Below are 26,736 nucleotides of genomic sequence, written 5' to 3' on the forward strand. Positions count from 1 at the left end.
TTGCAGCATAGGCTTTGAAATATCTTTTTGTTCCTCTAAAAGACCATCCCAGTCACAGGTGTATTAAATGGCATTTTAATTTGTAGATGGTACAAGGTCTGCATTAACAGAGCAGGTGAGTGTCAGAACACAGCTGACTTGGGTGTCTGAGCATCACTCTGGGTGTTTCAGGTACCATTTGCATTGCAAGGTGTCTTCTTCATGCAATGATTCTTCCCAAGAGGCAGCACAGGGGATAATTGTTACAAGGAGATAAGTGGCTGTTTGCATTACCAAGAATGGGTCAGTGCATTTAGGAGACAGTGCAGAGACTAAAATAGGAAGCAATAAGGGCTAATGAAAATGGGAGAAGTTGTCTGTAGGGCTGGTTGGCGAGGAGCTCTGTGGTACCCAGGCTGGCCTGTGTGAGGGGAGCAGCGATCGATGTGGGGCACAGCAGTGTGCAGACAGTGCTAATTGAACTCAGAAAATGGCTTTTGGGCCATGCAGGCTCTGCTAGGCAGACAGTGCTCATTTTCCTTAGTCAAAAGCAGAAGCTGGAAATTAAAGGAACAGCTAATAGCCTGGGCATTGTATGTTCTTAGCCACAGCATAATCCTGCAGACTGTAGTGCCCAGCAAAAAATCCCAAAGATACTGTATCAATGTAAAAGAAAAATTCATTTTAAGAGGGGTATAAACTGTGTTGTATGTTCCCATCCCTCTCCCCTTGTTTTGCCTCTGGAGATTTTTTAGATCTGGCCTATCCTTGTGTAACAGAACTTTATGTTCCTGCCTTGTGGAGCACAGAAAGATAACTTGATGGCCAATAATTTCAATGGTTCCCCAAATGGAAACAGAGGGACATTGGTTATTAAGCCTTTGTTTAAGAAATCTGACTTGGCAAGTCTTGCAAATATCTAATTAGTCTCCTTTTGGGGGTTGGAGGTGATGGAAAGGACTCAGTTTACCCAGTCTCTTGTAGACTGACAATGCACTGTGTGTGTAGCCAGGAGGTTTTCAAACCCAAACAGGTTTTGGGAAAGGTATTTTCAGCAGCAAAAGATGTGGTGATATAATTTCTATTAAATGTCATTGATGAAACCTCCCTTGCAGCCCCAAAACATCTTCATCAATGAAGATGAAATGAGAAACAAGCAGGCATAGAGCAAGGGATATGAAAAAATGTGGAAAAACCTGTTTCATGACAAGAACCACAAATACCTTGATTTAACTGCTTCACTGAGCAAGGCAGAAGTGGGAGAGATAATTATTAGTGAAGGTACACTAAGGAGGGCAGGCTGAAAAAGGGGAACTTTTAGGGATGGGTGGACACCAGTGTTTTTAGTAGAAAAGTGATGCATAAACCTTGTCTGGGCATTGGAGACCCCCTTGACCTGCTACAGCAGCAGCCCCCTGGTCCTGGAGCAGCCTCCTGAACACGGGACTGGGACGGGGCTGGGTCTGTCCCTGCAGTGACAGAGCCCTGGGTTCAGGATATCCGTGAGATAGCTCCCACTCCATGTCCTTAAAAGCTCTTTGAAAAAGGGCAGCTACAGACCTTGTCAGGGATCAGTTCTAAAGATTGTCTGGCTGAGTCTTCGTCTTTGACTTCCCTGAAGTTCCTTTTTTAAAAGGATGTATTTTGTCTCCCGTTCCTTGTCATTTATTACGGACATTAGTACTAAATAATTGTATCCATTTTTTATAAGTCTATTACAGGCTTCCACGTATTGTCTAATAGTGGTTAAAGTTTCAAATATCTTTCCAGTTCACAGTCTGTCTAGATTTAAAAAGCATTAAAAAGCTGCAGTATTAAAATTAAATTTAGCTCTGGTATCTATTATGTGCAGTGTGTGTGCATGCAGATATAAATCACTGTGAGCAATAAGCATTGCAAAGAACTTGTGGGTTTTTTTCTGTGATCTCTGATTTTTCTTGTTTGCCATGAAATGTTCTGTGCCCTTATACGGTGGGGTGTGAATAATTGTGTGTAGGTTCTGGTGTTTTACTAAAGGAGAAGATACTTTGCAATTTCCACACTAAATGGGCACAGTAGGGACCAATTTCCTGCACTTCAGACCTGCTGATTTAGCCAATACAGTAAGTTAAGTGGCAGCTTTACATTTCTAGAAGGATCACAGGTAGTATAAAAACAGAGCATCTCTGGGGCCACTTTACTGTGCCAGGTCTGAGGGCAGCCAGTGGTGAGCATGGGGAATACAAATTCAAAAAGCAGCGGCAGAAGCAATGCGATACCAGCTCACCCCGAGCTGTCTTTTTGTGGTTCCTTTTCAAGAAAATGGAATGAGAATGTTTTTTTGGACAATGAGCTCCTGACATCCAAGATCCTGTCAGTTCTCCGTCCGCATTCCGAGCGAGGGCTGAGAGCAGGCGAGCTGCAGTGCACGCCTCATTTTCTGAGTACCAATTCCATTTTTGCCTCTTTAGCCACTTCTCTGAAGGAGCAGCCCCGAAGTCTTCTCCTGGGACCGGATGGCACCCCAGCACTGTCCCGGAACCTCGGGATGACTATCGCCCAAAGAGGACATTCCCAGCCTTCACTGAACACTGCTGGAGCTGTTAATAAATTTGGGTGAGTAAAATGCTTCTTTTCTAATCCAGCAGCTTCAGCTGCCCCCCACGTCTGCAGCGTGAAAAGAAAAACGAGAGCTCACGTTGTGTTTCCAAGCTCAAAAGAGTTTTATTGAGCTTTTAATGCTGAAAGTTATTTCCCTGAACAATATGCTTTTTTTTTGCTTTTATTTTTTGGCTTTAGTGCCTCTGCCCTGTGTCACAAAAGATAATGTATAAAATAGTGCAGTATTGGAGTGTTTCTGTATGGATTATGGTTTTCATGGATATATTTGTCTTGAGAATTGTTGTGAAATTCAGCGATCTCGTCTGAGTTCAGCTATTCTAGGTTGGGCTGGTGCTGACTGGTGTAGGAGGCAGCAGTGTTTTAAATTGCAGAATACCTTCATTAAAATAGTAGGCAAACTCAAAGCTATCTGCTATTTTAAGTAGCTGTTTACTTTTGATGTGCCCCAGTTATGTTCCCTTCCCAGTGAAAGTGCCCTTTGTACTCTGAACTGGCTGTGGCTTGTCACCAGGTGATGTCCTTGTAAACTGTCATACCAGAAGTTACAAGCTTTGCTCATGCTGCTCTAATTAAACTGCAGTATTTCAGTGTTGGAGTTGCTAAATTGATTTAACTGTTTATAGAGTGCAGTGATATCTTTTATTTATTTATTGCAAGATAATTGTACTATAGTTTAGGAAAGATGCTTGCTAAAGAAGTTGGATTTTTAAAAAAATTTTATTGTTCTGGTCTAATTTCTTTGGCCATTTAGGCTAATTTCAGGAGACATGGATGAAGGGGATTCAGGCTTTATAAAATTTAAGCAGACTTCAGATGACGTTGTCTCACTTGCACCTTCAACAGCAGACTCCATTTTTCTGGAAGGTATGGAATTTTTGTGCTTTTCAGGATTGTTATGCAACTTCTCCCATGGCTTTTAAGGCAGCACCGAGGTGTTTTTACTCTTGTTGTTGTTACTGATGGTAAAGAGGGATATGGCGAGAAGCAGTTTAATAATAGTTGAAATTGAATGTGCTTTTGCTCTAGATGCATATTCTGTGTCCCTCCGGAGTGAAATAGAAACAGATGCTCATGAGTTTGAGGCAGAGTCTTGGAGTGTTGCAGTGGAACAGCCTTATGCAAAAAGGCAAAGGAAAGACGTTATAAAGAGGCAAGATGTCATTTATGGTAAGAGTATTTGTTATTCTTAAAACTTCTTCTGTTCCACAGTGCCACTGTTGTGAAACAAAGCAGAAATAATTTTTGTTGGTTTCCATTTTGACTTGTGCTTGAAAACTAAAATTGAATGAAGATTTTCGCGTCTGTTACCTGCATTAGTGTGTGTAATTCCTTGTGTGAATGCCTTTAAGCATCCCACGGGTTTCAGTAGGGCTCCCTAAGCAGCAAAGCCCAGCTGTACAATTAGGGAACAGCTCAACTGCTACTGGGAGATGTCCTTAAATAAGTAGGGTCAGTCACTGCTGGGTTGGGACATTAGCAAGGCAAATTTAAGAGCTTCACATGAGTGATGCAAAAACTGTGGTGCAGAAGATGATCATGGCTTTCAGAGCCTGCTCTTCAGTCTCACTGCACAGCATATAAATGACTTTTGATTTTATTTTTGTATTTCCCCTTGCCCAGAGCTAATGCAGACTGAAATGCACCATGTTAGGACACTGAAAATAATGCTGAAGGTGTACTCCAAAGCCATGAGAGAGGAACTGCAGTTCCCAAATGCAATCATCAACAAGCTCTTTCCCTGTGTGGATGAGCTGCTGGAGATGCACGGGCAATTCCTGCTCCAGCTAAAGGAGAGACGAAAGGAATCCTTGGAAGAAGGCAGTGACCGAAATTATATCATCCAGAACATTGGAGACCTCTTGGTAAAACAGGTGTGAATTAAATCCTACCAATGATGTTGACACTATAAAGCTTCTGAAAAGCTACCTGTGAGGGTAGAGTTATGTGATGTAAAGATTTATTTCATCCTGGGTTTGTGGTTATCTTCCTAGTTAATGTGAGAGCTTGACTCCCAGGAATATATCTAGTCACAAATAGCATGAAATGGTCATTCAGTGTTCTTTGGGCATGTACATATACATGTTGTGGGATATGTGACTTGTTTGGGTCTATTTTTCATCTATTCCAAGAGTAACGTAACATGTTCCTGGTGTCCATTCCAAATTTGGCTCTCCTTCAGATAATGCCAAACTTCTTTATTCTGATCTTTTAAAAATACAGTCAGGATCCTTTGAACTCATGGCAGCTTTAGCACCATTCTGGCACGGAGCAGATGCAACAATTTCTATCACATATCATGACCTTTTTTTTTGCCCTTCAACTTTTATAGTTCGCAGACTTTTTAAGTGCAGAGGTCCAGAAATCCTTTTTAAAAGTTCTCATAATGACAACCATCATTTAATATTTGGTTATCTTGTGGTATTCCAAGCCCCCACATGTCACACTGCATAAATCTCTCATTTCTGGTACAGAAGAAATTGAAATACAGGAGAGATGTCTCAGAAACCAGTCACCAAAAAATCATGTTAAACTTGGGGTTTATAGTGGAGTTAGGTTTACTCTGAATGATTCATGTCTTTCATTCTTATATTTCCAATTAGTTTTCAGGTGAAAATGGGGAGAGAATGAAAGAAAAATATGGTGTGTTCTGTTGTGGACACAATGAAGCTGTTAGCCATTACAAAGACCTGCTCCAAAGCAATAAGAAGTTCCAAAACTTAATAAAGGTAAACAGTAACCAGAAGTCTCCTATTCTGACTGTGCAAAATATACTTCACTGCTTTGGGCTTTGTTTTGTACTTGAAGATCCCTCAAATGTGAATGAGCAGGATTAGAGGCGTATTCTCATTATTTGGTGGGTTGTGAGCTTCTTGTATTCTAGATCTTTTGAGCTATGTGGAGACAAAACCACAATTAGCAAGTGTTCCATTTGAGGCAGGCTCTTGAGAGCACCTAGGACTGGGGAGTAGAGTATTTGTTCTATTCAGGGCTCTGTCCTGCTGTGTGGCCATCAGGGTAAATTGGTTTGTTAATAAATTAAATCAATGATAAGTGCTGTTGATGAGCTACTGTAGAAAAAGCAGGCACTCTTAGGTTTTGCTCACGCCATCATCTTTCCAAACCCAGAAGATTGGCTCCAGGGTGGTTTGCTGATCTGCTGCACACTCTAACGTGCAGTTAATAGGAAGGGCTGAAGAGACATGGCCCAAGTGGAAGCTGTAACCTGAATCTCAGATGGCTTTGCAGAGGCCTGAATATTCTCATTTTCCAGTCACCAGTAAGTGATACTGTGTGAACTTTCCAGCATAGCTCTATCCTTATAGCTCGTCTTAGCCAGGCGCCTTTAAAGTGAGAGCCCTTCACTTTCAAGGAACTAAATAAGTGACCAGAGTTTTAAAATATGTAGTCTCAATCCCTGTAGAGAAAGATCTTGGTACTGTGTTCTCCTGCTGCCAGGTGTGTGCTGTAGCTGCAGTCAGATTAACTTTACAGTCCTCCATTTCTAAACAGGAATGGGTTTCTGTAGGCCAGGCTACTGGGGAACATACAATGGTAAAATAAACGTTTAATTTCTTTGTTACTGACCTAATTTGACTGGTAGATGTTTGGGTCTAGTTTTAAAAACACAGTACTTTTCTATGTATTTAAGGTCTGACCCTGTTGTAAAGGTCAATCAGTTAGCAACAGGCAGTCACACAGTTCAGGTTTGGAAGTTTCCCTGATTGACTCCACATTTATTTAACAGTAGTTGAAAACAATACCTAAGATATTTTCCAGTAATAAAAGCAATTTTTTGAATGCTGTCAGTGGTTTTGCTTTAGTAGAAGAGTGCAGCTAATTTCATGGTGCTGTGTCTAGTCTGCAGAAGTGTTTTGGGACAGAAAATACGTGAATGGAGAGGGAGTTAGAAGCACTCTAACCCACTAGATGCACATGTTAGATGCACAGTGGGTGTAATGAGTTTGTCTTGTTTTCTAGAAAATTGGGAACTGTTCCATCGTGAGGAGATTGGGTGTTCAGGAGTGCATCCTCCTGGTCACCCAGCGCATCACCAAGTACCCGGTCCTGGTGGAACGGATCATTCAGAACACAGAAGGTGGGATGGTTCCTGGAAGCCTCACATTTGTCTGTTGATCCTTATTCTGCCATGTTTTGCATGTTCTTACCTCAGACAGGCTGGTACCTGCTTTCTCACTTCTCTGGTGGCTGATGATGTTAAATCAGTCTCACCTCAGAGGGTCAGGAGAAGCACAGAATCACAGAATGGTGTGGGTTGGAAGGGACCTTAAAGCCCATCCAGGCAGGGACACCTTCCACTGTCCCAGGTTGCTCCAAGCCCCAATGTCCAGCCTGGCCTTGGACGCTGCCAGGGATCCAGGGGCAGCCCCAGCTGCTCTGGGCACCCTGTGCCAGGGCCTCCCCACTCTCACAGGGAAGAATTTCTTCCCAATATCCCATCTAACTCTGCCCTCCTTCAGCTTAAAGCCATTCCCCCTTGTCCTGTCACTCCAGGCCCTTGTAAATAGTCTCTCTCCATCTTTCCTGTAGGCTCCCTTCAGGCCACAATTAGGTCACCCTGAAACTTCTCTTCTCCAGACTGAACAATGCCGATTCTCCCAGCCTTTCCTCAGAGGAGAAGAGCAGCATTTAAAGTCTGCAGCCACAAACCCATAGTAGTTAAACCTGTTGGTTCATTAGGTTTTCAGAGCTTTAGGTTATTGTATTTCATTTTTAAACTTAAGCTCTTAGGAAATACTGTTAGATCATCAGTGTGGAGCCCTCATGCTAAATGTCTCATGTCTTCCAGAGTTGAAAATGTGACTGACTGCTTCTCTTTTCCTTTAGCTGGAACTAGAGATTATGAAGAGCTGACCCAGGCCCTTGGTTTAATTAAGGACACCATCACCCATGTAGATGCCATGGTAAATGAGTGTGAGAAGGGGCAGCGACTCAAGGAGATCATGCACAAAATGGAGCTGAAATCATCTGGGAAATTCAAGAATGGGCTTTTGTTCCGGAAAGATGACATGAGCCAGAGGCGGCTCCTCCTGGATGGGATGCTGTACTGGAAAGCTGCATCAGGGCGGCTCAAAGGTAAAGCACCAGCAAGGGGAAAAACACAACTGGGAAACAAGATTTATGTTGGTTTTGGTTTTTTTTAGTAACTGTTTATTACTGATCGATTGGGTATAAAATAAGATGACAATAACCTGCTTGTTTAATAGGATATTGGAGGAAATAGCACTTGTTCTATTCTTGGCTTGTCCAATAAGCATCTCTGTAATGGTGCATGATAAGTTCCTTATGCTGTTTGCTTATTATCTGGCTGATCTGCTTCCCAATTCAAGAGGGAGGTCTTCAGATGGATGACAAAGCTTTGAGTCATCCTGACTTAGTCTCCTGTGGAAAGGCATTATCTTGTGCGAGCTCTCCTTCACACTTTGCAAAACCTGTGTCATGTCAGCCCCATGACACTTAATTCTGCATTTGTCAGAAAATCAAAGCAGTGGCCATCAGGGAATATTTGAGCAGTTTCATTGCTCAAGTTTTTAAGGAGAAGCTTCAGTGGCACAGAAAACACAGCCAAGAGTAGGTGGGAACGTGAATGGCTGCAGTTCCAGAAGAATCTGCTGTTGAGGGAGACATGTTCCCTCTGGAGTGCTGGAGTCCTTGTGTAGGATGTCTGTGTGGGTGTTTTCAAGCTTTAAATGAGCTCTGTTTAAATCAGCTGGTTCTGCATGGTGCAGTCTGGTTGGGGACAGCCCAAGTGGAAGGCAGTAGCAGACCCAGTATTGCAAATGTTGACATGCTATTCCCTGGCCTGCAGGAAACATAAGTTAAGGGATTTTTGCATCTGGACTAGTCTTTCTGCTTTAAAATATGACTTACTTCCTTTTTTTTTTTTGTCTCTTTTGTTCCTGTAGATATTCTGGCAGTCCTGCTTACTGATGTACTTCTGCTGTTACAAGAAAAGGACCAAAAATACACATTTGCCTCAGTGGTAGGTATTGTTCTCCTTGTTTAACACATGCACTTAGAGGATTTATGAAAGTGACAGTAACTACGGAAGAAGCATGATTAGGGATGTTAGATACTTGTTACAGGAGGTTCAGAAAGAAAATTAGGTGAATAAACCAGCCAGTTATTATAGAATCACTTTTTCTGAAGCCATTCTGGTACTTGTTGAATGAATCCCTTTCTCACTCTCCCAGTGCAAACCAGTATTTCCTTGCACTGGCCAGTTGTAGCTACCACAGCTCCCATGGTTTTCCCTGTTTCTCTTCTTGTGCTGTGGCTTTGCCTTTCACTGAACTGTTAGGCTGAGATTTTATACGAGTCATGGACATGGCACGTGCTAGAACTGTGCTTTGAAAAACATTTGCAAATAAATGGAATAATCAAACACTTCTGTTTGATGTGCAGGGAAAGAATCTGCCATCTTGGTTAGGGATGTGGTAACTGTGTTCATAGTGCCCTGAGATTTACTGGGGGCAGAGAACTTTCCTGAAATACACGGAATAAGCACTAAATGCACATGTTATTACTGCAGCACTCTAGAACATTCAGTGGATTCACTTGCTTTTCTAGGGTATTTCCACAGGTGTCCTCAGAGAAGTTAATTTGTACATTTTGTCCTGGTCTAGTTCACTGATGGCTGCAGTAGAACCTGTAACAGAGAAACTCTTTTATGTAATTGTTTTCTTGGATGTATTTTTTTTGTCAAGACATTAATATTAGAGCTGAATTCTAATGGCAAAAGCTATTTTGGTGACCTCAGGGCTGTACAAACAACTGCTTTTCAAATTACCCTTCTAATGCAGAACAGAGTGCTGTGTGGTGGATTTTTTTCCCTCTGGAAACGTGCTCTACACTTAGAGTCGGACCAAATTTTTGCATCTTTGTATGTATACAGCTCATTTGAAATTTAATATCACTTCTCCATAAATAAATCAAGTGAGAGGAGCAAATGGATCTGCTCAGTGATTCTGTTTTTCCAGTGACCTGTGTTCGTGGCTGGAATTGCAGTACAGCTGCTCAGAGAAGCTGGCAGAAGTGGTGTTCCTGGTGTTTGCTTCTTATCATGGCTCTAGATTATTCTGTGAAGGTTCAGCAGTCATGAAGAGCTGCTTTATCCTGGGAAGGAACTTTCTAGGCTGCATATGTTGGAGCTATGCTGTAGGAAGCCTAGAGAGGTTTTTAGTAACTAATACCCCTCCTGTAAATGTGTTTTCACTGCAAAGGCTGACAGCTAATCCTCATTATACAATACACTACCTGTCACCTGGTGTCATTTTTATCAGGGCCTGACACTCTCCAACACCTCTGTTTTATTTCTTTGGTAGTCAACTTAAAACCTCTAACACTTCCTCTTGTTCTCTCCTTTCACTTCACTATGTGTCATTAGGGTTTTTGTTTTCTTTTTCAAATTTTGGGTTTGCCTCCTTTTGAGCAAAATTTTTTAAACCCGTTCTTGACTTCTGGGGCCCAGTGGGAATCTTTAAATTGACACAGGCTTTAATATTCAATCAGGTATCCAGACCTCTTGTTTTGACATGTACATTCTTCATTCCATGTTTTCATTGATGGTCAAAAAAATAACAACATCAGAAGTGTCATGTCAAAAGGTCAGAGTTATCTCATGATGTAACAGCTCCTAGTGGCTCTGGATAAATAGGAAGTGGGGGGAGCTAGGAAACACAATTGCTAAAATACACATATAATGTCCTGCAGTAAATGGTATTTTATTTTACAGGACTCTAAGCCACCAGTTATCTCACTGCAAAAATTGATTGTGAGAGAGGTAGCTAATGAGGAAAAGGCGATGTTCTTAATTAGCGCTTCCTTAAAAGGACCAGAAATGTATGAAATTCACACCAGCTCCAAAGAGGAGAGGAATTCCTGGATGGCACACATCCGCAGGGCTGTGGAGAGGTAAGGGAGAAGGGAAAGCAGGAGGGCCTGATTTCTTGCTTGTCTTCTCTTCACAGGACTCATAGGTGTAAATTTGTCTTAAAAATCCATTTGACTCTCCCTAAACTTTCTTTGTAAGACTTCAGTGTGCAATTCTGTTTGTGTTCATTGGGAAGAAGCCATGATAAAGATGAAATAAAAACCAGTCAAAGACTTTGTTCTGCTTTTATTAAAAAAAAAAAAAAAATTGGTTCACTGATGTCAAATGCAACAGGGCTTTGGAAAAGGGAGAAGATTGACACCCAGGATAAACCACAACTGAGGCAAAAGCTTCAGGTTGAATCCTGAGATGGTTTTAAATTATCTAACATGCAAATCAAACATAGATCTGTCTTTGCCTTTGGACAGCTGTCCTGATGAAGAAGGAGGAACATTTAATGAACCTGAAGCAGAGAGGAGGCTGGCTGAAGCAAGAGCTGCGAAGTTAAAAGATTTTCAGGGTAATGACTTAGTTATATATTCCACAAGCTGCTTCCCAGCATTATTTGTGATTTATGACTGTCAAATTCTTTATCAAGATATGACCGAGTTTCTCCTTCATAAGTCTGTCAAGGTGTTGTAAGACTCTGTAGAAATAGTGGCTAAAGAAGTCTAATAAGCTTTGTCTGCTCCATAAGTTTCTCCTTAACTGTTAATTATATCTCTGCATTTGATGCTCTGACCATAAAATGAATGATAATCTCCCAAATTGAACATGGTTCTATGACAGTGACGAGGAAGGCAGGACTGAATTTGTTTCTTCCTTCAGAGCGTTTGAACATGAAAGATGACCTGATTCTGCAAAGTCTTACTGAGAAGCAACAGATTTATCTGGAAATGTCTGAAGTGAATGGCTTTGAAGACCATTCCCAAGGATCCCGAGCCAGGCTGCTTCTTCGGGGGGATATCTCAGAGAATCTGCAAGGAGAGGCGATTTTGAAGTCTGCAGTGACTGAAGGTGAATGGAATGTGGGAATGTGTGGGCATTCACTCAGGTGCTGGGGTGGGGATAAGCACCCAGGATCTAAGTACAGGCCCTGAAAATCGTCCTGTAATAACATAATGCTTTTATGTAACACGGTTCAGACTTCCTCGTTCTCAGAACCAATCTGCAACAAAGGTGAAGTGCATTTGTGGGTTTAGGTGGAAGACCTGCACAGCTTGGATTGCTTTATTTTTAAGGATCAACCAGTGGAATCTTAGGATGAGTCTGTTCAGAAAGGGTAACAGAGTGCTCTAATAATACACAGTCCTGAAATGTAATATTATAGGAGGGTTATCTATTAAAAACAGCCTATCTAAAGATAGCATGTTTAGAAAGAAAATAAGCCCAAACATAATTTCTATTTAAAAAAAAAAAAAAAAAGAGAAAACAAACACTTACGGCTTGATAATCAAACTTGCAATTAAGGAAGAGCTCATCTTTATATGAAGAGCCTGTCATCCAGAGCTACTCACAAAGGAAAATTCATCTGTACTGCAGGACATCTCTCAGACTGCCTGAACTTTTAGTGGACTTGATGGTTGAAATGTTTTTTTAAACTCAGTAGTGTGATAACTTGTATTGCTGCATAGACATGGCTGTTTACATGACGTGTTCTCCTCTTCCCCAGCTGAAAATCTCCAGAACTTTATCTTCACTCACTTTGGCAGTGCATCCTGTCAGCCTGAGGATGGCTCTGGGTCAGGACTGCCCTGGAGAGGAGAGACCTTTGGAGGATATGACAGTAGTCCCTCAGTTTCAAGTAAAAGTAAGAGAGGGAACATTCAGCATTTTTATGAGCTTTTTACTGTACAGAGAATAAGAACGAGGAATTGAGGCTCTCATATAAGGAAGCTTCAGAAGGAAGATCAGAGCAAATCTCCAAGAGCAAATCTCCAGCATGTGGTAGTAGCATGTTGGATCTTTTGCTCCTGATACCAACACTAGAGAGCAGAGTAGGGCTCTCAGTGTTATGCTAAGGGCACTACTTTAAGCTGTTCTTTTTAATTACCACAATTCCACACAGATTTCTAATTTTGTTTAAAAAAATAAGCTTGACCTAAAAGCTTAGAAAATCTGAATTCAGCTGTCTGCTTTCGTTACTGAGTCATGAACACTTTTTTCCACTTTGTATCTGCACAGTCACTAGAGGTTTGCTGAATCCTTAGATAATAGAAATTGTCCTTTTGGCACAGATGATTTATCAGTTAATTAATGAAATAAGAGAGAAAACCAGATACTATTTATCTCCATTTTTGCTTCATGCATTAATTGAAAAAGCGAATGGCCTTTATTTCACTGGTTGTTAATCTCTAGAATACTTTCTGTTGTCTCTGAAGGCTCCATACATCTGTCATGTACTTTTTACAACAGGGGGTCCATCTCCCCTTACCTCCTTCCACACTCACAGTGGTGCTGCTGTGACTGGAATATTCCTGCTAACCAGTGTTCCATGTCATGAGCTTGCTGATTATTTTCATGCAGACGTTGTGGTTGCTTCACTTAAAATAGTGTAACGTAATTTGAACTTACCCTCCCTGTTTATCTTAACCCGGTCTTCTCAAGTTTTTAAACTTTTTTGAGCAGCCCTGTGTGTCACTGTTGCCTGATCATCCACTTGGGATCAGCATGGAGAAGCCATGCAGTTGCATTTTGGTTCAAAATCACCATGTTTTTCTGCTTGCTGTGTCACTCACTGAGTTATCCCAGGCCCTGTGCTGATGTGAGCTCCTCATATTCCTCTCCTCTTTCAGGTGGCAGGAAGAACAGTAGTGGTGACCAGAGGCAGTGGGACTGGAGGGGCCCTGCACTGAGTTCAGATGTGCAACTTCATGACCCCTCTTCTGATGCAGAAGAAGGATCTCAAACCGTATGTTGAGCTTATGAGGGATTTAAATGCTTTTCCTTGTGTTCCTCATCATGATAGTGGTGCAGAATAAATCTCACAGAGTTAAAAGTTGTAATAGCTGGCAGGGCTGGACTGAACAGTTTTGTCTGTAAAATTACTTGACTCTATTAAGGATGTATTGTGGGGTGAGTTGGTAGCTCAGCACTTGAGAGGCAAGAATTCAGTTTTCCATTTGCTCATTTGCTGCTGTACCATTAACACAGGCTTTAATCACCACGCTCCTGTTTCCGCTTGGCTTATGAGTTCAGTATTTTTGATGTATGTCCTTCAGTGCATGAGAGCAATCCCAGCTTGTTCTGGCAGCACTGCCAGTGCCCAACAAGTGTCCCTAGCACAAATGTTGGTTTTGTCTCCCTTACAGAGTGATGGGACAAGGCTGGATGACAGCAGTGGTTTTCAGCCCACCATAGAGTCTCAGGTATGTTATTTCTGCTGTTAAGAAATCCAGTGGCAGATAGCCATAGTATAATAATAGCAAACCAAACCAAACCACCAAAAACTCAGTGTTTGTAATGTCTCTGGAACCCAGCACATTAACAGCTCACTGGCCAAACTTGCCTCTGAATCCCTGTGAGGGCTGTACCTGTGTAGTGATTCAGTGCTGGGGCATGGGAGGAAGTGATGGTTAAATAGCTCAGGTGAAGAGAAGATGATGAGGACTTCTCTGTGGAATCCCAGGGAGATTTGCTGGGCACTGATTCACATCTGCACAAGGATAATATACTGAAATTCCTTGTGCCTGCATATTGGCTTTTGCTATGTTAGAGTATTCTGGTGGTCATGCTTCCATTGTGCGTGTTTTTGTACAGATACCATGGATTATTTTCACTGCTTAAAAATTTAAAAAGCCAGTCGAATGCCTCAAAACAGAGCTCTGCTCAAGTGCCTAATGTTTGTTTTTCTCCTCTTCAGCTTGTCCAAAGGATACAGACACTGTTACAGTTGCTCTTCAGTCTTCAGGTAAACCCCTGTTTACTATTCAAGAGATTTGTTAGGCAGTAAACATAATAAAATTTATGCAGGTGTGGAGAGGAGCTACCTTGAGAATATCCCCTAAAGCTGGAGTGAAGTGCAGAATTTAGACCTGAGACTCAAGGCAACTGTGCCTGGTATTTCGGAGGAAGTGTTAGAGCTGTTGTCTTAAGTAATGATTTCCTTTCTCCTGCTCACTTAATTCTTTTGCTGCTTTGAGCTCCATCTGCTCTCCGTGCTCACTGTTCATACACATGTGTATATGAATTAGTTGGTTTTGCTTTTACCTTGTAGTCAGCAGTGTTTTGACTGTTTTGATTCAGGGTAACAATTCTAGGTGCAAGAAATGTCCAGTTTGACACACATAAACATAATTTATTTCCTTGACCATCTTCAATGTCATGTCAGTCACCGTGGGCTGTACGAGCTGGAATTTAGATCTGCTCTGGAAAACAAAAGACTCTGTGACATAACCTGGTAGATGCTGTTGTCTCCTGCTTAGCTGTGCATGTTTTTTGAACCTGGGTGCCTCATGCTGGACTTCTCCCCCCTGCAGGCCGTGATATCTCAGCAGGACAGCTACATCGAGGTGCAGCGAGCCACCATGGCAGACCGGGAGAAGCAGTACCGGCTGCAGTCCACCCGAGGGAATCTGCTGCTGGAGCAGGAGAAGCAGCGGAACTTCGAAAAGCAGAGAGAAGAACTGATGGATGTCCAGAAGCTCCAGAGCCAGCTGAAGCTGGATCAGCAGCGCCTGGAGCGGGAGAGGAGCCGGCAGCAGAGGGAATTTGAACTCACGGAAGCGCGGCTGCAGGAGCGCACGGAGGAGATGCGGCAGCTGCAGGAGAGGCTGAGCCAGGACAGGGAAGAGCTGGAGAGGCAGAGGGAGGCCTATCAGCATGACCTGGAGAGGCTGCGGGAAGCCCAGAGAGCTGTTGAGAAGGAGAAGGAGCGCCTAGATCAGCAAAAGAAGCTGAAAAAGCAGAACACGGTGTCAGGCACCTTCTCTCCAGAAATGGGACAGGTGAGGGATTGGCTTTCTCAGAGTTTTAGTCCTATTAATCCTCTTGCTTCTGGATGAAGGTTGCTCTTGTTGCAGCACCAACCTGTTTTTGCCTTTTCACTGGGCTCCTGGAACCATCAGCTGAAGTAGCTGGTGATGGCTGCTCTGAGAGATCAGAGCGTGGCAGTTTCCCAGTGTCTGTGAAGTTCCACCCAAATGTCTGGCAATGAGAATACTTTTTAAAAAGATAGAAATGGAGAATAATGAGAATAATTATTCCCCAATAAATGGAGAATATTTTCAGTTGTGGCTGACTGAGCAGTTTTCAAATTCAGGAACTGTCCTGTTGCAGGCAAGTGATTGCAGAAGCTGTGCTTCATCAACAGCATTTTGTACAGTTGATTTCTAAAAACATTTCTTGTATTTGAAAATAGAAATTTGAAGGTCTGATTAAACTGGTTCATTGAAACTTTCTGAAAGTCCTGCTTTCTCTCTGCACTGTTACCACCCAGTGCAGTCTGCTCTTTCCTAGGTGCAATATTAAGCAGTTTGGAGCTCCTGGGGTTCTTTTCCGTGTCCCAGGGACTTACACTCTTGCTCTTCTTTCTGTTCCCCAGCAAACTTTAAGCTTTGTCTGCCCTGTTCTGCTTTGCACTAGGAAGTGCTTCATGCTCTCAGGGCTGGGGGTGGTCTCTCCTCATTTTGCTGGAGAGGATGAAAATCCCTATTTGATTTAGAATGCCTTTTTCCTCTTGCAGAGCCAGATGATCAGTCATTCCATCAGCTTCAACGGAGAAGGGGTGGAACCGTCTCCAGCTGGCTCCAAATCCTCAGTGAGAGTGAGCTCGGTGGCCGGGCTGGAGTACCTGGAGCGGCCGGACCTGGTCCGCAGGGACAGCACCACCCTGGAGAACCGGCCCTCCCTGAAGAACGAAGTGCCAATACATCTCCTGAGTGCAACCAACCAGATACAGAAACCAGCTGCAGTCCAGCAGCAGATCCCCACCAAGCTGGCCACCTTCACAAAAGGAAGCAAGGAGAAAGGTGGCAAGAACAAAGCATCTCATAGGACAGACAGTTCAGGTATGTGTGATTTTAAGTCTGTTTAAATGCATTTGTGATCTCCACCAGGATCACAGGGAGACAGAACACTGCAGTTACACCTCTGTATGGAACCCAGAAATTAATATGCTACAAGTTACTAGTGTTTGCTGCAGTTAAAATCTCTTAACCCTTTAAAATCCTGTTAGGAGTTAACATGCCTGTACTATTTAAACTGGAAACATAACCCAAAGGGATAATGTTGAAAACAGAGTCGTGTATTCCAACACAACAGAATGGTGGTGAGAGGTTCTAAACCTGGATGTAAAATCTTCTTGTCTAACTGTAGTGTTAAAGGAAAAGAGCAAAAGCAAAAAAAAAAAAAAAAAAAAAAAGCTGTTGTGCATGAGTAAAATGTTTTGAGGCTGGCTTAGCCTTTTCTTACTCTGTCCAGGGTTGTAGTGACATTGAATGCAGTGCTTTTCTTAGCACCAGTCGGTCATTAAATACAGATCTCCAGGCCAAAACTGAGATGCTGTGTGTGTAGTAGACTTAAAAGGGGATAATTTTGTCACAAATAGAAGCAAGTAAAAATGCAGTCACCCTGTCCTGGTGTAAATTCTGCTTCTAACTGCTGGGTACTGGAGTAGTGATCTTTGCCAATGACAGACACACTAAAAGCCACTTTATCTCTACCACTTAAAGTAGCCCCACTGCCAGCTATGGGGAATGGCCTGTAATTTTAAGTTACAAAATTATCTTTTTAGCATTTTGCTGGATTCAGACTTGGCAGGCTTGTCCATCACTCTGCACTGCTGCGGAGGACTCGGGGCCAAGCCTGACAGAGAGAGCAGGGGGAGTGGCTTTGGCACTTTGCAGAAACATCTGTCTCTGTCGTGCTTAAAGTTTAGTGCCTTTGCAAACTTGCTTATGGTTTTGAACATAAATGAAGCCTGTTTCCTCTTACCCTGCATACCAAATGCTGGTAAAATAAAGTTCTAATACCACATCTCCCCATGTTTACTTTTAATAGCTCTTACATAATGGTCTCTGCAGTGGAAATGGACTTAATAGTGTTTTTCTGTAATTTATATGAAAGGTATAAACCACAAATATATTGGTCTCTATTCTCTTGTGAGCATTAGTGGGCTTCATGCTTGTTATGCCCATGTGTAGATCTTAGAATAAAATGGAACAAAACTTTCTGTACCAGAGGCAAAATGCTGTGTATTGAATTTGGGGTTTGTGACATGTAAGGAATGTGTACTGAAGGAGAGTTCTTTAGATCCAGAATAGCCATTTCATGAACTGCTTTTATTGTTGAAACTAAGAAACTGAGAGGCTGTAACACCAGAATCAGTGGGCTGTGCTGCTGAGCAGCTGTGAGACAGATGGAGAGCAGAGACAAAAGTTCATCACAACTCTGCGTGTTAGAAGTAGCACGAATGGTCATTTGCTATTTGAATGCTACAGACAAAGATTTATTTTTTCTCTCTGCCGTGCTTGATACTGGGTTTTAAATCTGAGATTGTCAGGGTCTGCCAGTAACTGAGCTAGAAGTCTCAAGGAAGAAAAAAGTATTCATAGTTTAAACAGCTGAAGAGAAAATTTAAGTAGGACCAGCTCTTTGTGGTTTTGCAGCTTTCTTGAGTGTGTAGAGGTGTCAGTACAGTGGCCCCAGCATGAAATAGTGATGTTTGTGAAGTGCTGCTTGCCTCAAATACTAATTTATAAAATATTTTCTTTAGCCTCTGTTGATCAGAAGCAGCTGCTTCCCCCCAGGCTTGTTGGACGAGAGGAGGCTGTCCTGAGAGGCAGGCGGTCAGCAAGTCCATCCCTCCCAAGCAGCCAGACCCCTGCATTCCAGCCAGGTATGCCTTGGCCAACTTGCCTATCCATGGGTATGCCTCAGGCACTCTCTGCAGTGTCATGAATATGTCTTCTTCCATTTTTTTCCCCCTCTAGAATTGTATGGCCCTACAGATGCTCAGCCAGAAGCACTTTCATCTGCCTCAGCGAACCTCTTCAAGCCCAATAACGTTCAGGTTCAGCCCCTGGTGCCCTCTCAGCCCAGTCTGTTGAATGTGCAAGATGATACCAGCAAAGAAGATGTCATTTTCTTCTGATTGTTTCCATTTGAAGATGAATCTCCTGACACACTGTTTCAAGAACTCAGGCCCCAGTGTGCACCGTGATGGAGACCCGACATGGATGTCTTCTGATCCCTGCCCAGTTACTACTAGCAAGGACCAGACCAGGAGCACTGTCCTATTTTGTTGGCTTCTCTGCCAACAGCTCAGAATGAGGGCACAGTAGTAACAATTTGCTTTTAAATTCTCCAGTGTGTTGACACATGGCATGGGTGTATCAATTCAGAGCATGTTAAAATTCTGACATTTATTGTAATGTGCTCTTTTTGGAGAATGTAACTGTTCATGGGCACCATCTTGTAAATTGTTATTGGTGATGTTGAACCACCCAGATTTTTGTGTAAAAAGTTTTAGTAGTAGGCCCAAAAATGGCTGCAAATTTTTAAATCTGTTTTCCCAGGTCCAGGTCAGTAATGGGTTGTGTGTTGGTAACCAGGTGACAGCGAGCCAATCCCCTCCCAGCCAGGTGTGCCAGGCACTGTGAACCCAGTGGCACAAGCCCCGTGGCCAGGTACAGTGGAAGAGAAGGTAAGGTGAGCTTCTGACAGTGTCTTCAAGGGGCAGGAGCTCCACCTTTTCATGAAGGAGAAGGGTTGGACGTGTGAGAATTCACAACGATGATGAAGAAGTGGACTGAATGCACATTTCATTGGCCACCAGCGTCACTGGAATCCTGTCTCCTTGTTGGGGACAGCAGTACAGGTTCCCAAACTCATGAGTTGGTTCAGAATGAACTTAGAGACTTGGATTTTGTTCTTTGCTGAAGACATGTCTAAGAAGCATTTGAATGCAGTAATTTATTGTCTTGTTTAATCCTGTTTTCTGCATCTTTTGTTCGTCTGTTAATTTGTTGGGACTTTACTCCCAGTACCAGAAGATATCAAAGCTGCTGTTACTGCAGAGACTTCTCTGCAGCATCGTGTTAGGAAGGAAGGGAATAAGAACTGTTTGGTTTTAAAATTAAAAATAACTATTAAAAAAAATACTCTTAGCTAAACCTGTGTTTAGCTGCTTTCAGCTAAACCAGCTTTGATACCTCTTGTGAAATGGGTCAGTTCTTGATCATGGAATGGTGATGACATTAAGTGTTCTGCTGAAAAGGCATTATTTCCCTTTGTAGTAATTTGCACAGTTGTTTTGTGTTGTGTTTTTCACTCTGTGTCTCGGATTCTTTTCCCACCCTCACCCAAGGATGTGTGTTCTGGTGTATGTTGAATGTGACTGGTCAGATAATGATGCACAGGAGAGATTGTTTAGGGGTATTGTTAAAGAATTAAAGAAATCAGGATCTTGAAGCTTAAAAACTTGGATTAATACCTTTCAGGACATGATTGATAATAGCTTTTTTTAATATGTTGAACTGATTTAAAGTGATTTTAGAAGCAGTGGATGGAAGGCCTGGTCAGTTCTCCATCCAGTCTCATGACAATGGATCCAGTGGCTGTTTGCCAGTCTCCTCAAATCGCTGAGTTGTCCCTGTGATTAGGCCCTGTGTGATGTTAGTGTAACTTCTCTTTGCTTGAGTTTTAAAATTACTTCAGTAGTTACAGTGCAAGAAACTTTATCAATTTTCAGCAGAAAACACAGCAGTTTATATTTTCAAGTGGTGATAATTTGGGTTATTGCATTCAGACGAGAAATTGAAAAACCCAAATTTACTGGTTGGGAAATATAAGCTACAAAATACTGAATAGGTCTTGGGGACAAGCACTCCTGCTGGAACAGTTCTTGGATTTAAGGGTCTTTTTCTTAGCTGAGTGGTGCTGGTGCAAACCTGAGGCAGTGGCACTGAGTTCAGTGAGAGGAAACTCCAAACTGTCTGGCTTGTTACCAGATTGGGGATGCTCTCCCAGCCCCCAGCAAGTGAAATTGGACACATTTCACTTTAATACCAAATGACTGCTTGGTAAATCATCAGCATTGCAGAACCTGGAGTGATTGTCAGCAGGAAAGAGTGTGGGACTGTTCCACGTGGTGATTTGGTGTTGTTGGGATACCGTATCTTCAGTGGTTAGAACAGAGTTCCACTCCATATTCAGTTTTTGCATTCCAAAAAGTTAGTTCAGAATGGAGGGGACTTCTTAAAATCAGTGTAATTCCTGATCAGTGCAGCAGTGTGGGATCCAGCAGCTCTGTAGGACTGGCACTGATTTTTCCATCGGGTGATGTGCAGACTCCAGCCACCTCTGAGCCCCTGTAATTTCCCCTGGAAGCATACAGCGAAGCAGCAGGAATGCACAGTATGTCCCTTCTTTTGTGCTGTGGTTTGGGCCACTCCTCATGAAAACTATGCCCCCATTGCCTTAAATGACCAGGTTTTTAGGAGTTTTAGCCTAAAGCTAAGTTGCATCAGTGGAGTAAACCATCTCGGCCAAAAAGGGATGTCAGTTGGGGTGCTTGGAAGCAATTTTTGGAAACATTTATTTAGGTTTATTTTGTGCCTGTCCTAAAGTATGGGAGGGAGTGTTGGAAGGGCTGGAGCAGCTCGTTGGCTGCTTTCTTCTTCTGTGCAATGGACGAATTTGAATATAGAACAGTGACATGTGGAAAATAAAGTCTGCAGTGAGGTCCCATTTATTTTAATGTTTTAACTTAAACATAACTTTTTTAATACTTCTTGTCAGTAGTGCTTGAAATAAGTTTTGGCTGTTAACAAGTGGACCCAAGCCCGTGACAGGCCAGGCTGTTGGTCCAACACCCCAAAAGCTCCTTGGAATATGGGTCTTCAATCTGGAACTGAGAAATGATCTTAGAAGTCATTCTCTGTCCTCAGTACACGTGTCTGGCTGCAGCTGCCTTTGTGAAACCTGTTTGCACCCTGAGTAGAGACGGTGTCTTCTGTGACTTGGGTCAGCCTGGAGAAGGTTTTGGAATTAGCAGGTGCTGTGATACCTCATTGCTAGTGCAGGGTCACCCTACCAGAGTGTGGGCAGGGGATCTGTAGAAGGCTGAGGGAAGCAAGTGAATTATTTTCTTTTAATGAATATGACTTTCTTTAAATGAATCATAGGTCTCTTCACTTGTGCAAAGCTGAATCTGTGAAATTGTTACTGAATCACTCCAGTTGAGTGAACTGGTTTTGGACTCTTCACTCAAATCTTGTTCCTAGAAAAATAACTGTTCTCGGTGAATTAGTTTGCAAAGTACTGCTGTGTCCTAAGTAACCTGCTCTTGATTCTGAGTCACATCCTTCCTATTGGACTTTTTGATCACTTCAGATAAAACTTTCCTTTTAAGTGATTTCTGAGGATTAGACAGTTCAAAATTCTGTGCCTCCCAGGTGCCTTTTGGCTTCTCTCTGAGCTGGGGTGTGGAGGAAATGCCAGCACGAGCTTTGAACTGCCGCCGTGTTTGCTTGGTGTCACAGCCTTAAAATTATCAGCATGTTTGTCCTTCAGTATTGTGATGTTGCAATGTAGAGGCTGTTTCTATGGTTCTGATTTCAATTTGAACTCTGGTGTTAAGGAGGCTTCCTCTTTCTCTTCCCATCTGGAATGTGGTCACTCCATACTCCAGGCTGAGGATGCCTCCGTGGCCACTAGTGCTGAGCACAGCTGCCCTGTGTGTGTTGTGGATGCTTCCCTAGTTTTAAACTGTGCTGTCTGTGGGTTGTAGCTGTGGCATGTCCCACGAATTGAGATCGCTGATCATCCCCCAGCGTGAGGCAGAAGAATTGGTGTTCCTAGAGACGCTTGCTCATCCAGGTACTTGCCTTCCTGCACAGCTAGGAGTCATTCTAAATAATTTGCAGGCAGTTTTGTCTTTCTGAGTAGTAGTCAGATGATTCTGCATACATGGAGCTTGGTGTTTGTCATTTGCATTTACAATGAGAGTCGAAACTTAAACTAGGAAAGGGTTAAAAATACTTATTTCATTTTAATTCTAACTCTGCGGAATGGGAGCTGAGGCTCCCCGGTGCTGCTCAGTGGAGTCCCTGTGTGTTGTGCCCCCCCATGCAAGGGAGTTTGGAGATTTTGTTGTCTTCCCCAGCAGTTCTCACATTTACCAGGAAACAGATCTGCATGCCAGGTTACACAAGTGCTGTAGGCAAAGCAAAGCCTTTCCCCTGCTCTCTCTTCGAGACCAGACCCAACATCTTCGTAACCACTGGCGACTTCATCATCCACCATCAGCACGTTCCTCTTCAGACAGCATCTGTGCGAGCTCTGGTTCATAACATTTGTGCCATGTTTATAAATCAGTTTTTTATATTTTTGTACTGAAAGAAATTGGAGCACTTTAGAAAAGTTGATTTCAAATTCCATTTCTGTCTGTACCCAGAAGGAGATCTCTCATGGGTGTAGATCCTGTTGGCATAACTGCGTGCATCTCACTCAGAGCTGTGAACTCTCTTGACACTCTTTAGTCTTAGGTCTGGTTTCTAGGCCCACCTTGCACTGTAAAGATTTAATAAATAATCATGGTCCATGGTTAAATTGACCATTTTGTTGGGGAAGAGTTTGGTTTTGTTTTTTCGTTAGGGTGTAAACATTGTAAATATTTCCTTTACTGTTGATACTGCAGTAGCAACATCTTTGTAGTCTTTATTTTATTTGTAAAGTTGATGGTTAAATGTTAATATTCTGTTGAATTGTGCACTCTTGATTAATTGTAAACATGATCTTAGCACACCAAATGATGATTTTTACAATGATTGCAATGTTTCTCCACTGAAGGATTTCAGAGCTGCAATAGGACTGAAACCAACTTCTAGCAATAAAAAAAAAGAACATTTAAAAGCTGTCTACATTTATATCTATATAATTATTGACTGTTTTCTATTTGAATGAAGATCAAAGCAGCTGCCACTTCTCACGTGCTGCTCATTTTCTAGCCTGGACAGAAATATGTGCCACAGGGACAAAACTCTGACAGCTTTCCAAAAGAGAGGACGGAGCACAGGAGGTGTTCAGTGCAGAGTACAAATAGCTGCAGCCCTTGGCAGTGAGTGAGGTGAACACCTGAGGGAAAGATCAGCTGCTCCCAAACATCTGAACTCCGCTGCTGAGAGCGAGAACTTGGTTAAGTTGCTTTCATTAGCGTGGAGGTGCTTTGCATGGTGCCAGCCTGAGACATGCCTGGCTCTGTCCCAGGCAGTATCGGTTCCCACTTGGAACAAGGATAACAAAAATAGAAACTTTCTCCCTAGTGCTCGTGCCAGTTTGGCAGCCCTCGCTGCCAGCACCATCCCATAGCCTCTGGCTGGGGCTGCTCTTCCCAGCTCTGCAGCAGGCTGAGCTTCCTGGTGAAATCCCCACTGGTGGCACAGCTGGCAAGTGAATCCAAGAGCTGCAACCTCCAATCATTTCTAGAGAGGAGAACAGATGCAAAAACAGGGAGACAGTGGGAGAACTGGGCCTTGGATTGGTGCTTTCAGGGAAGAGGGGAGGGTTTAATCATCGGAATCCTGTGCTGCTGCCAGGGGTGAGGAGAACCCTGAGCCAGGGCTGGTGGCAGTTCCAGTGCCTGTCACTGCCTTTGGGGCTTATCAAAGGAGCTTGTGGGGACCCCGGGTCTTTGTGTGCAGGAGTCAGTAAAGGAAGCCAGCATTTGTCAGCCTCTGAAGTGCATGTGACATCTGGGTTGCGACACAAACTGAAACTCCACTGGAAAAACAAAATTTTTTCTACTTTTTCACATACATAAATAATCAAAGACTTCTAGGCAGACCAGTGTTTAGAATTTGGTCTTTATGGGAACTAACAGGCTGTCATGTGAGAGAATGACGTCTCAAATGTGTGTGTGTACAAGCTTTTGCTTGTGCTCCTTTTAGGAAAATATTTCTTCCATCTGTGGAGCTCCCGGGAGCCAAGCCACAGTGTCCGCTGGAGATCAGTCACTGCCTCTGTGCTTCCAGACCTCGTGTCTGTGTCACCACAGCAAGGCCAGTCACTCCAGCTCCATTTCTAAATATTTTTTGGCAGCAAGAAATGGAATCAAAGTGGTTTTGTGGGGGACAGCAGAGGGGGACAGTCTAGAAGAAAAGCTAAGAGGAGCTGCCTTTTTCATGTCAGACCTGTAGGAATTGTTTCTAGGAAGACAAGAAGAGCCTGGACCAGGGAGATCCAGGGTTAACATGGCCAAGAGGGATCCCTGCAGCACAGATTCCCACTGGGAGCTACCCAGCTGCAGCGGCCCAGAGCTCAGCAGAGACAAGTTTCAATCCTGGGCAGAATTTGAATCTGTTAGAAGTTTGGTGCTGCTGCAGCTATCAGTGTTCAAAGGTGTGTAGGTGTTGCTGTGTTCAGTTTTTGCCACAATAGCAGGGCAGACATTCCTTGGGGATTGCAAACACTTTGCCTGGCAGTGGCACTGATAAGGCTGTCACTCCTCTGTGAGACACGGAGGGTGTGATTTCAGGGAGGGTGTGACTTCAGGACATGGCTTGCGGTGCCTTCAGAGCTGGTTACTTGCTCACACCAATATTCCAGCAGCTCCGCCCTGCCTTGTCTCTCTCTCCAATCTGTAGCTAATTAACCCGAAACCCAAACCACATTCTTTCTGTGGATGAATCACGACGAGGCCATCGGCAATGACCAGCTTTATGCTAAACCTCCCTCTTTCATGTGGGTGAGACAAGGCTGATGGTTCCCATAAGTGCATCTGAGATTCATCTGTGAGCCAGATGCTCGAGGACAAACATGCACAAAGGATATTGGCTCCACAGTGTGCTCCGGCAGTGGGAATGTGCTGCTTGCTGCCTTTCCCTTTCCTCAGCCCTGTGACTCAAATCCGGTTTCATTTCTCATCCCAACAATGGGGCCAGCCCAAGGCTCAACAGGCAAGGGATGTGGGGCCTGTTCTGCATTGTTTGCTCCTGCTGTGCCCATGGGATCTGGCAGAGGATAAAAGCCAAACCCTCCAGGAGCTGGCAGGGCTGGCACATGTGACACAGGGTCCCCAGTTCTGGGACTGTCACAGACACCAGAGGCTCAGACAGGGCAGGATCACTTTGTTATGGGGCTCCTTGACTTTGCACAAGGGCTGGAGGGACAGGACCCAGGGAATGGCTTCCACTGCCAGAGGGCAGGGCTGGATGGGATCTTGGGCAGGAATTGTTCCCTGGGAGGGTGGGCAGGCCCTGGCACAGGGTGCCCAGAGCAGCTGGGGCTGCCCCTGGATCCCTGGCAGTGTCCAAGGCCAGGCTGGACATTGGGGCTTGGAGCAGCCTGGGACAGTGGGAGGTGTCCCTGCCCATGGCAGGGGTGGCACTGGATGGGCTTTAATGTCCCTTCCAACCCAAACCATTCCATGATTCCCTGTGCACAGGACCATGAAAACTCCTCGCTGACAGCAAATGTTGACGTGCCTCTCCCATGTCAGAGCAGCAGCTGATATCATTTCACTGTGTGGAGCACAGTGTCTTGCTAGACCTGAAGCCATCCCAGATGACTGCACATGAAATGCAGATCTGCCAGGGAATTTCAGGTGTGCAATGTCCCTTTTCCCTTCTGGAACATTGGAAGTCATGAACAAAATCACACTGGGTGTAGTTAAAACTGTTTTTCCTGGGCTGCCATGAATTACCATTGTAACAGTTCCTTGCTAGATGTGTGGTGGGTGTGCTGCAGATCATTTGAATGATCCATGTCCCATCTTAACCAGAAAGGGGAATTTCTCAGCTACTGCTGTGCTTGGAAGGAAGAAAGGCCATGTGCTCTCTTGGTGCTCTGGCAGCAGGAGCTGCTGAGCAGGAGGCACCTACGAACCCAAGCAACAATTCTCTTAAAATCAACCCTGACTGTCTTGTGGCCAGGAGGGAGGTTGATCAGTCTGATCCCAAACTTCTCTGGATGTGGTGGCTTGTAGGCTTTGTGGGAGAAGAGGAACATCCCACGGTACAGCCATGTCTCACTTGGATTGTCTTGCCTTTGAGCCTAGTGATGTCTTTGAGCCATGTGTGTTGCCTCTTCCAGATGTGATTGTGAGCTGGGGTCTGATTCCTGCAGCTGGAGGTGCAGACACGAAGTGGGGGTCTGGGCTAGGAGAGGCCTAGGTTTGAGCTACTCTGAGATTCTAAATCAATTACATTAATTCACGAGGATTTCTACCCCAGCAACCAAATTCACCTCTGAACCAAATTCACCTACGGCTCAGTTGGCCTGAACCTTCTGGCCCTGGCGCTGAAGCAGCGAGTGGATCCAGGCAT

General features: G+C 43.7%; 1 protein-coding gene across 6 annotated transcripts in view; it reads left to right on the top strand.

Annotated features, from left to right (window-relative positions):
- The window catches only part of ARHGEF18 (Rho/Rac guanine nucleotide exchange factor 18), a 50,873-nt gene extending 27,547 nt beyond the window's left edge, over positions 1-23,326 (top strand). For 5 of the 6 annotated variants that reach the window (XM_042043361.1, XM_042043079.1, XM_042043173.1 and 2 more), the window contains 19 exons: positions 2,430-2,574; positions 3,332-3,444; positions 3,607-3,747; positions 4,201-4,451; positions 5,181-5,306; positions 6,559-6,676; positions 7,426-7,674; positions 8,505-8,581; positions 10,334-10,512; positions 10,900-10,991; positions 11,300-11,488; positions 12,144-12,281; positions 13,267-13,382; positions 13,783-13,839; positions 14,334-14,381; positions 14,950-15,417; positions 16,155-16,479; positions 18,186-18,308; positions 18,403-23,326. In XM_042043361.1, the coding sequence (XP_041899295.1) occupies positions 2,430-2,574; positions 3,332-3,444; positions 3,607-3,747; positions 4,201-4,451; positions 5,181-5,306; positions 6,559-6,676; positions 7,426-7,674; positions 8,505-8,581; positions 10,334-10,512; positions 10,900-10,991; positions 11,300-11,488; positions 12,144-12,281; positions 13,267-13,382; positions 13,783-13,839; positions 14,334-14,381; positions 14,950-15,417; positions 16,155-16,479; positions 18,186-18,308; positions 18,403-18,563 (3,116 nt within the window). In that variant the 3' untranslated portion in view covers positions 18,564-23,326. The remainder of the gene's footprint in view (positions 1-2,429; positions 2,575-3,331; positions 3,445-3,606; positions 3,748-4,200; positions 4,452-5,180; positions 5,307-6,558; positions 6,677-7,425; positions 7,675-8,504; positions 8,582-10,333; positions 10,513-10,899; positions 10,992-11,299; positions 11,489-12,143; positions 12,282-13,266; positions 13,383-13,782; positions 13,840-14,333; positions 14,382-14,949; positions 15,418-16,154; positions 16,480-18,185; positions 18,309-18,402) is intronic. The other variant, XM_042043267.1, reaches the window with a different exon arrangement.
- The last annotated feature ends 3,410 nt before the right edge of the window (positions 23,327-26,736 follow it).

Source organism: Corvus kubaryi, unplaced genomic scaffold, assembly GCF_017639235.1.
Source record: "Corvus kubaryi isolate FWS band 111438036 unplaced genomic scaffold, C.kubaryi_AGA036_p1.0 121, whole genome shotgun sequence".
NCBI classification, from domain to species: domain Eukaryota; kingdom Metazoa; phylum Chordata; class Aves; order Passeriformes; family Corvidae; genus Corvus; species Corvus kubaryi.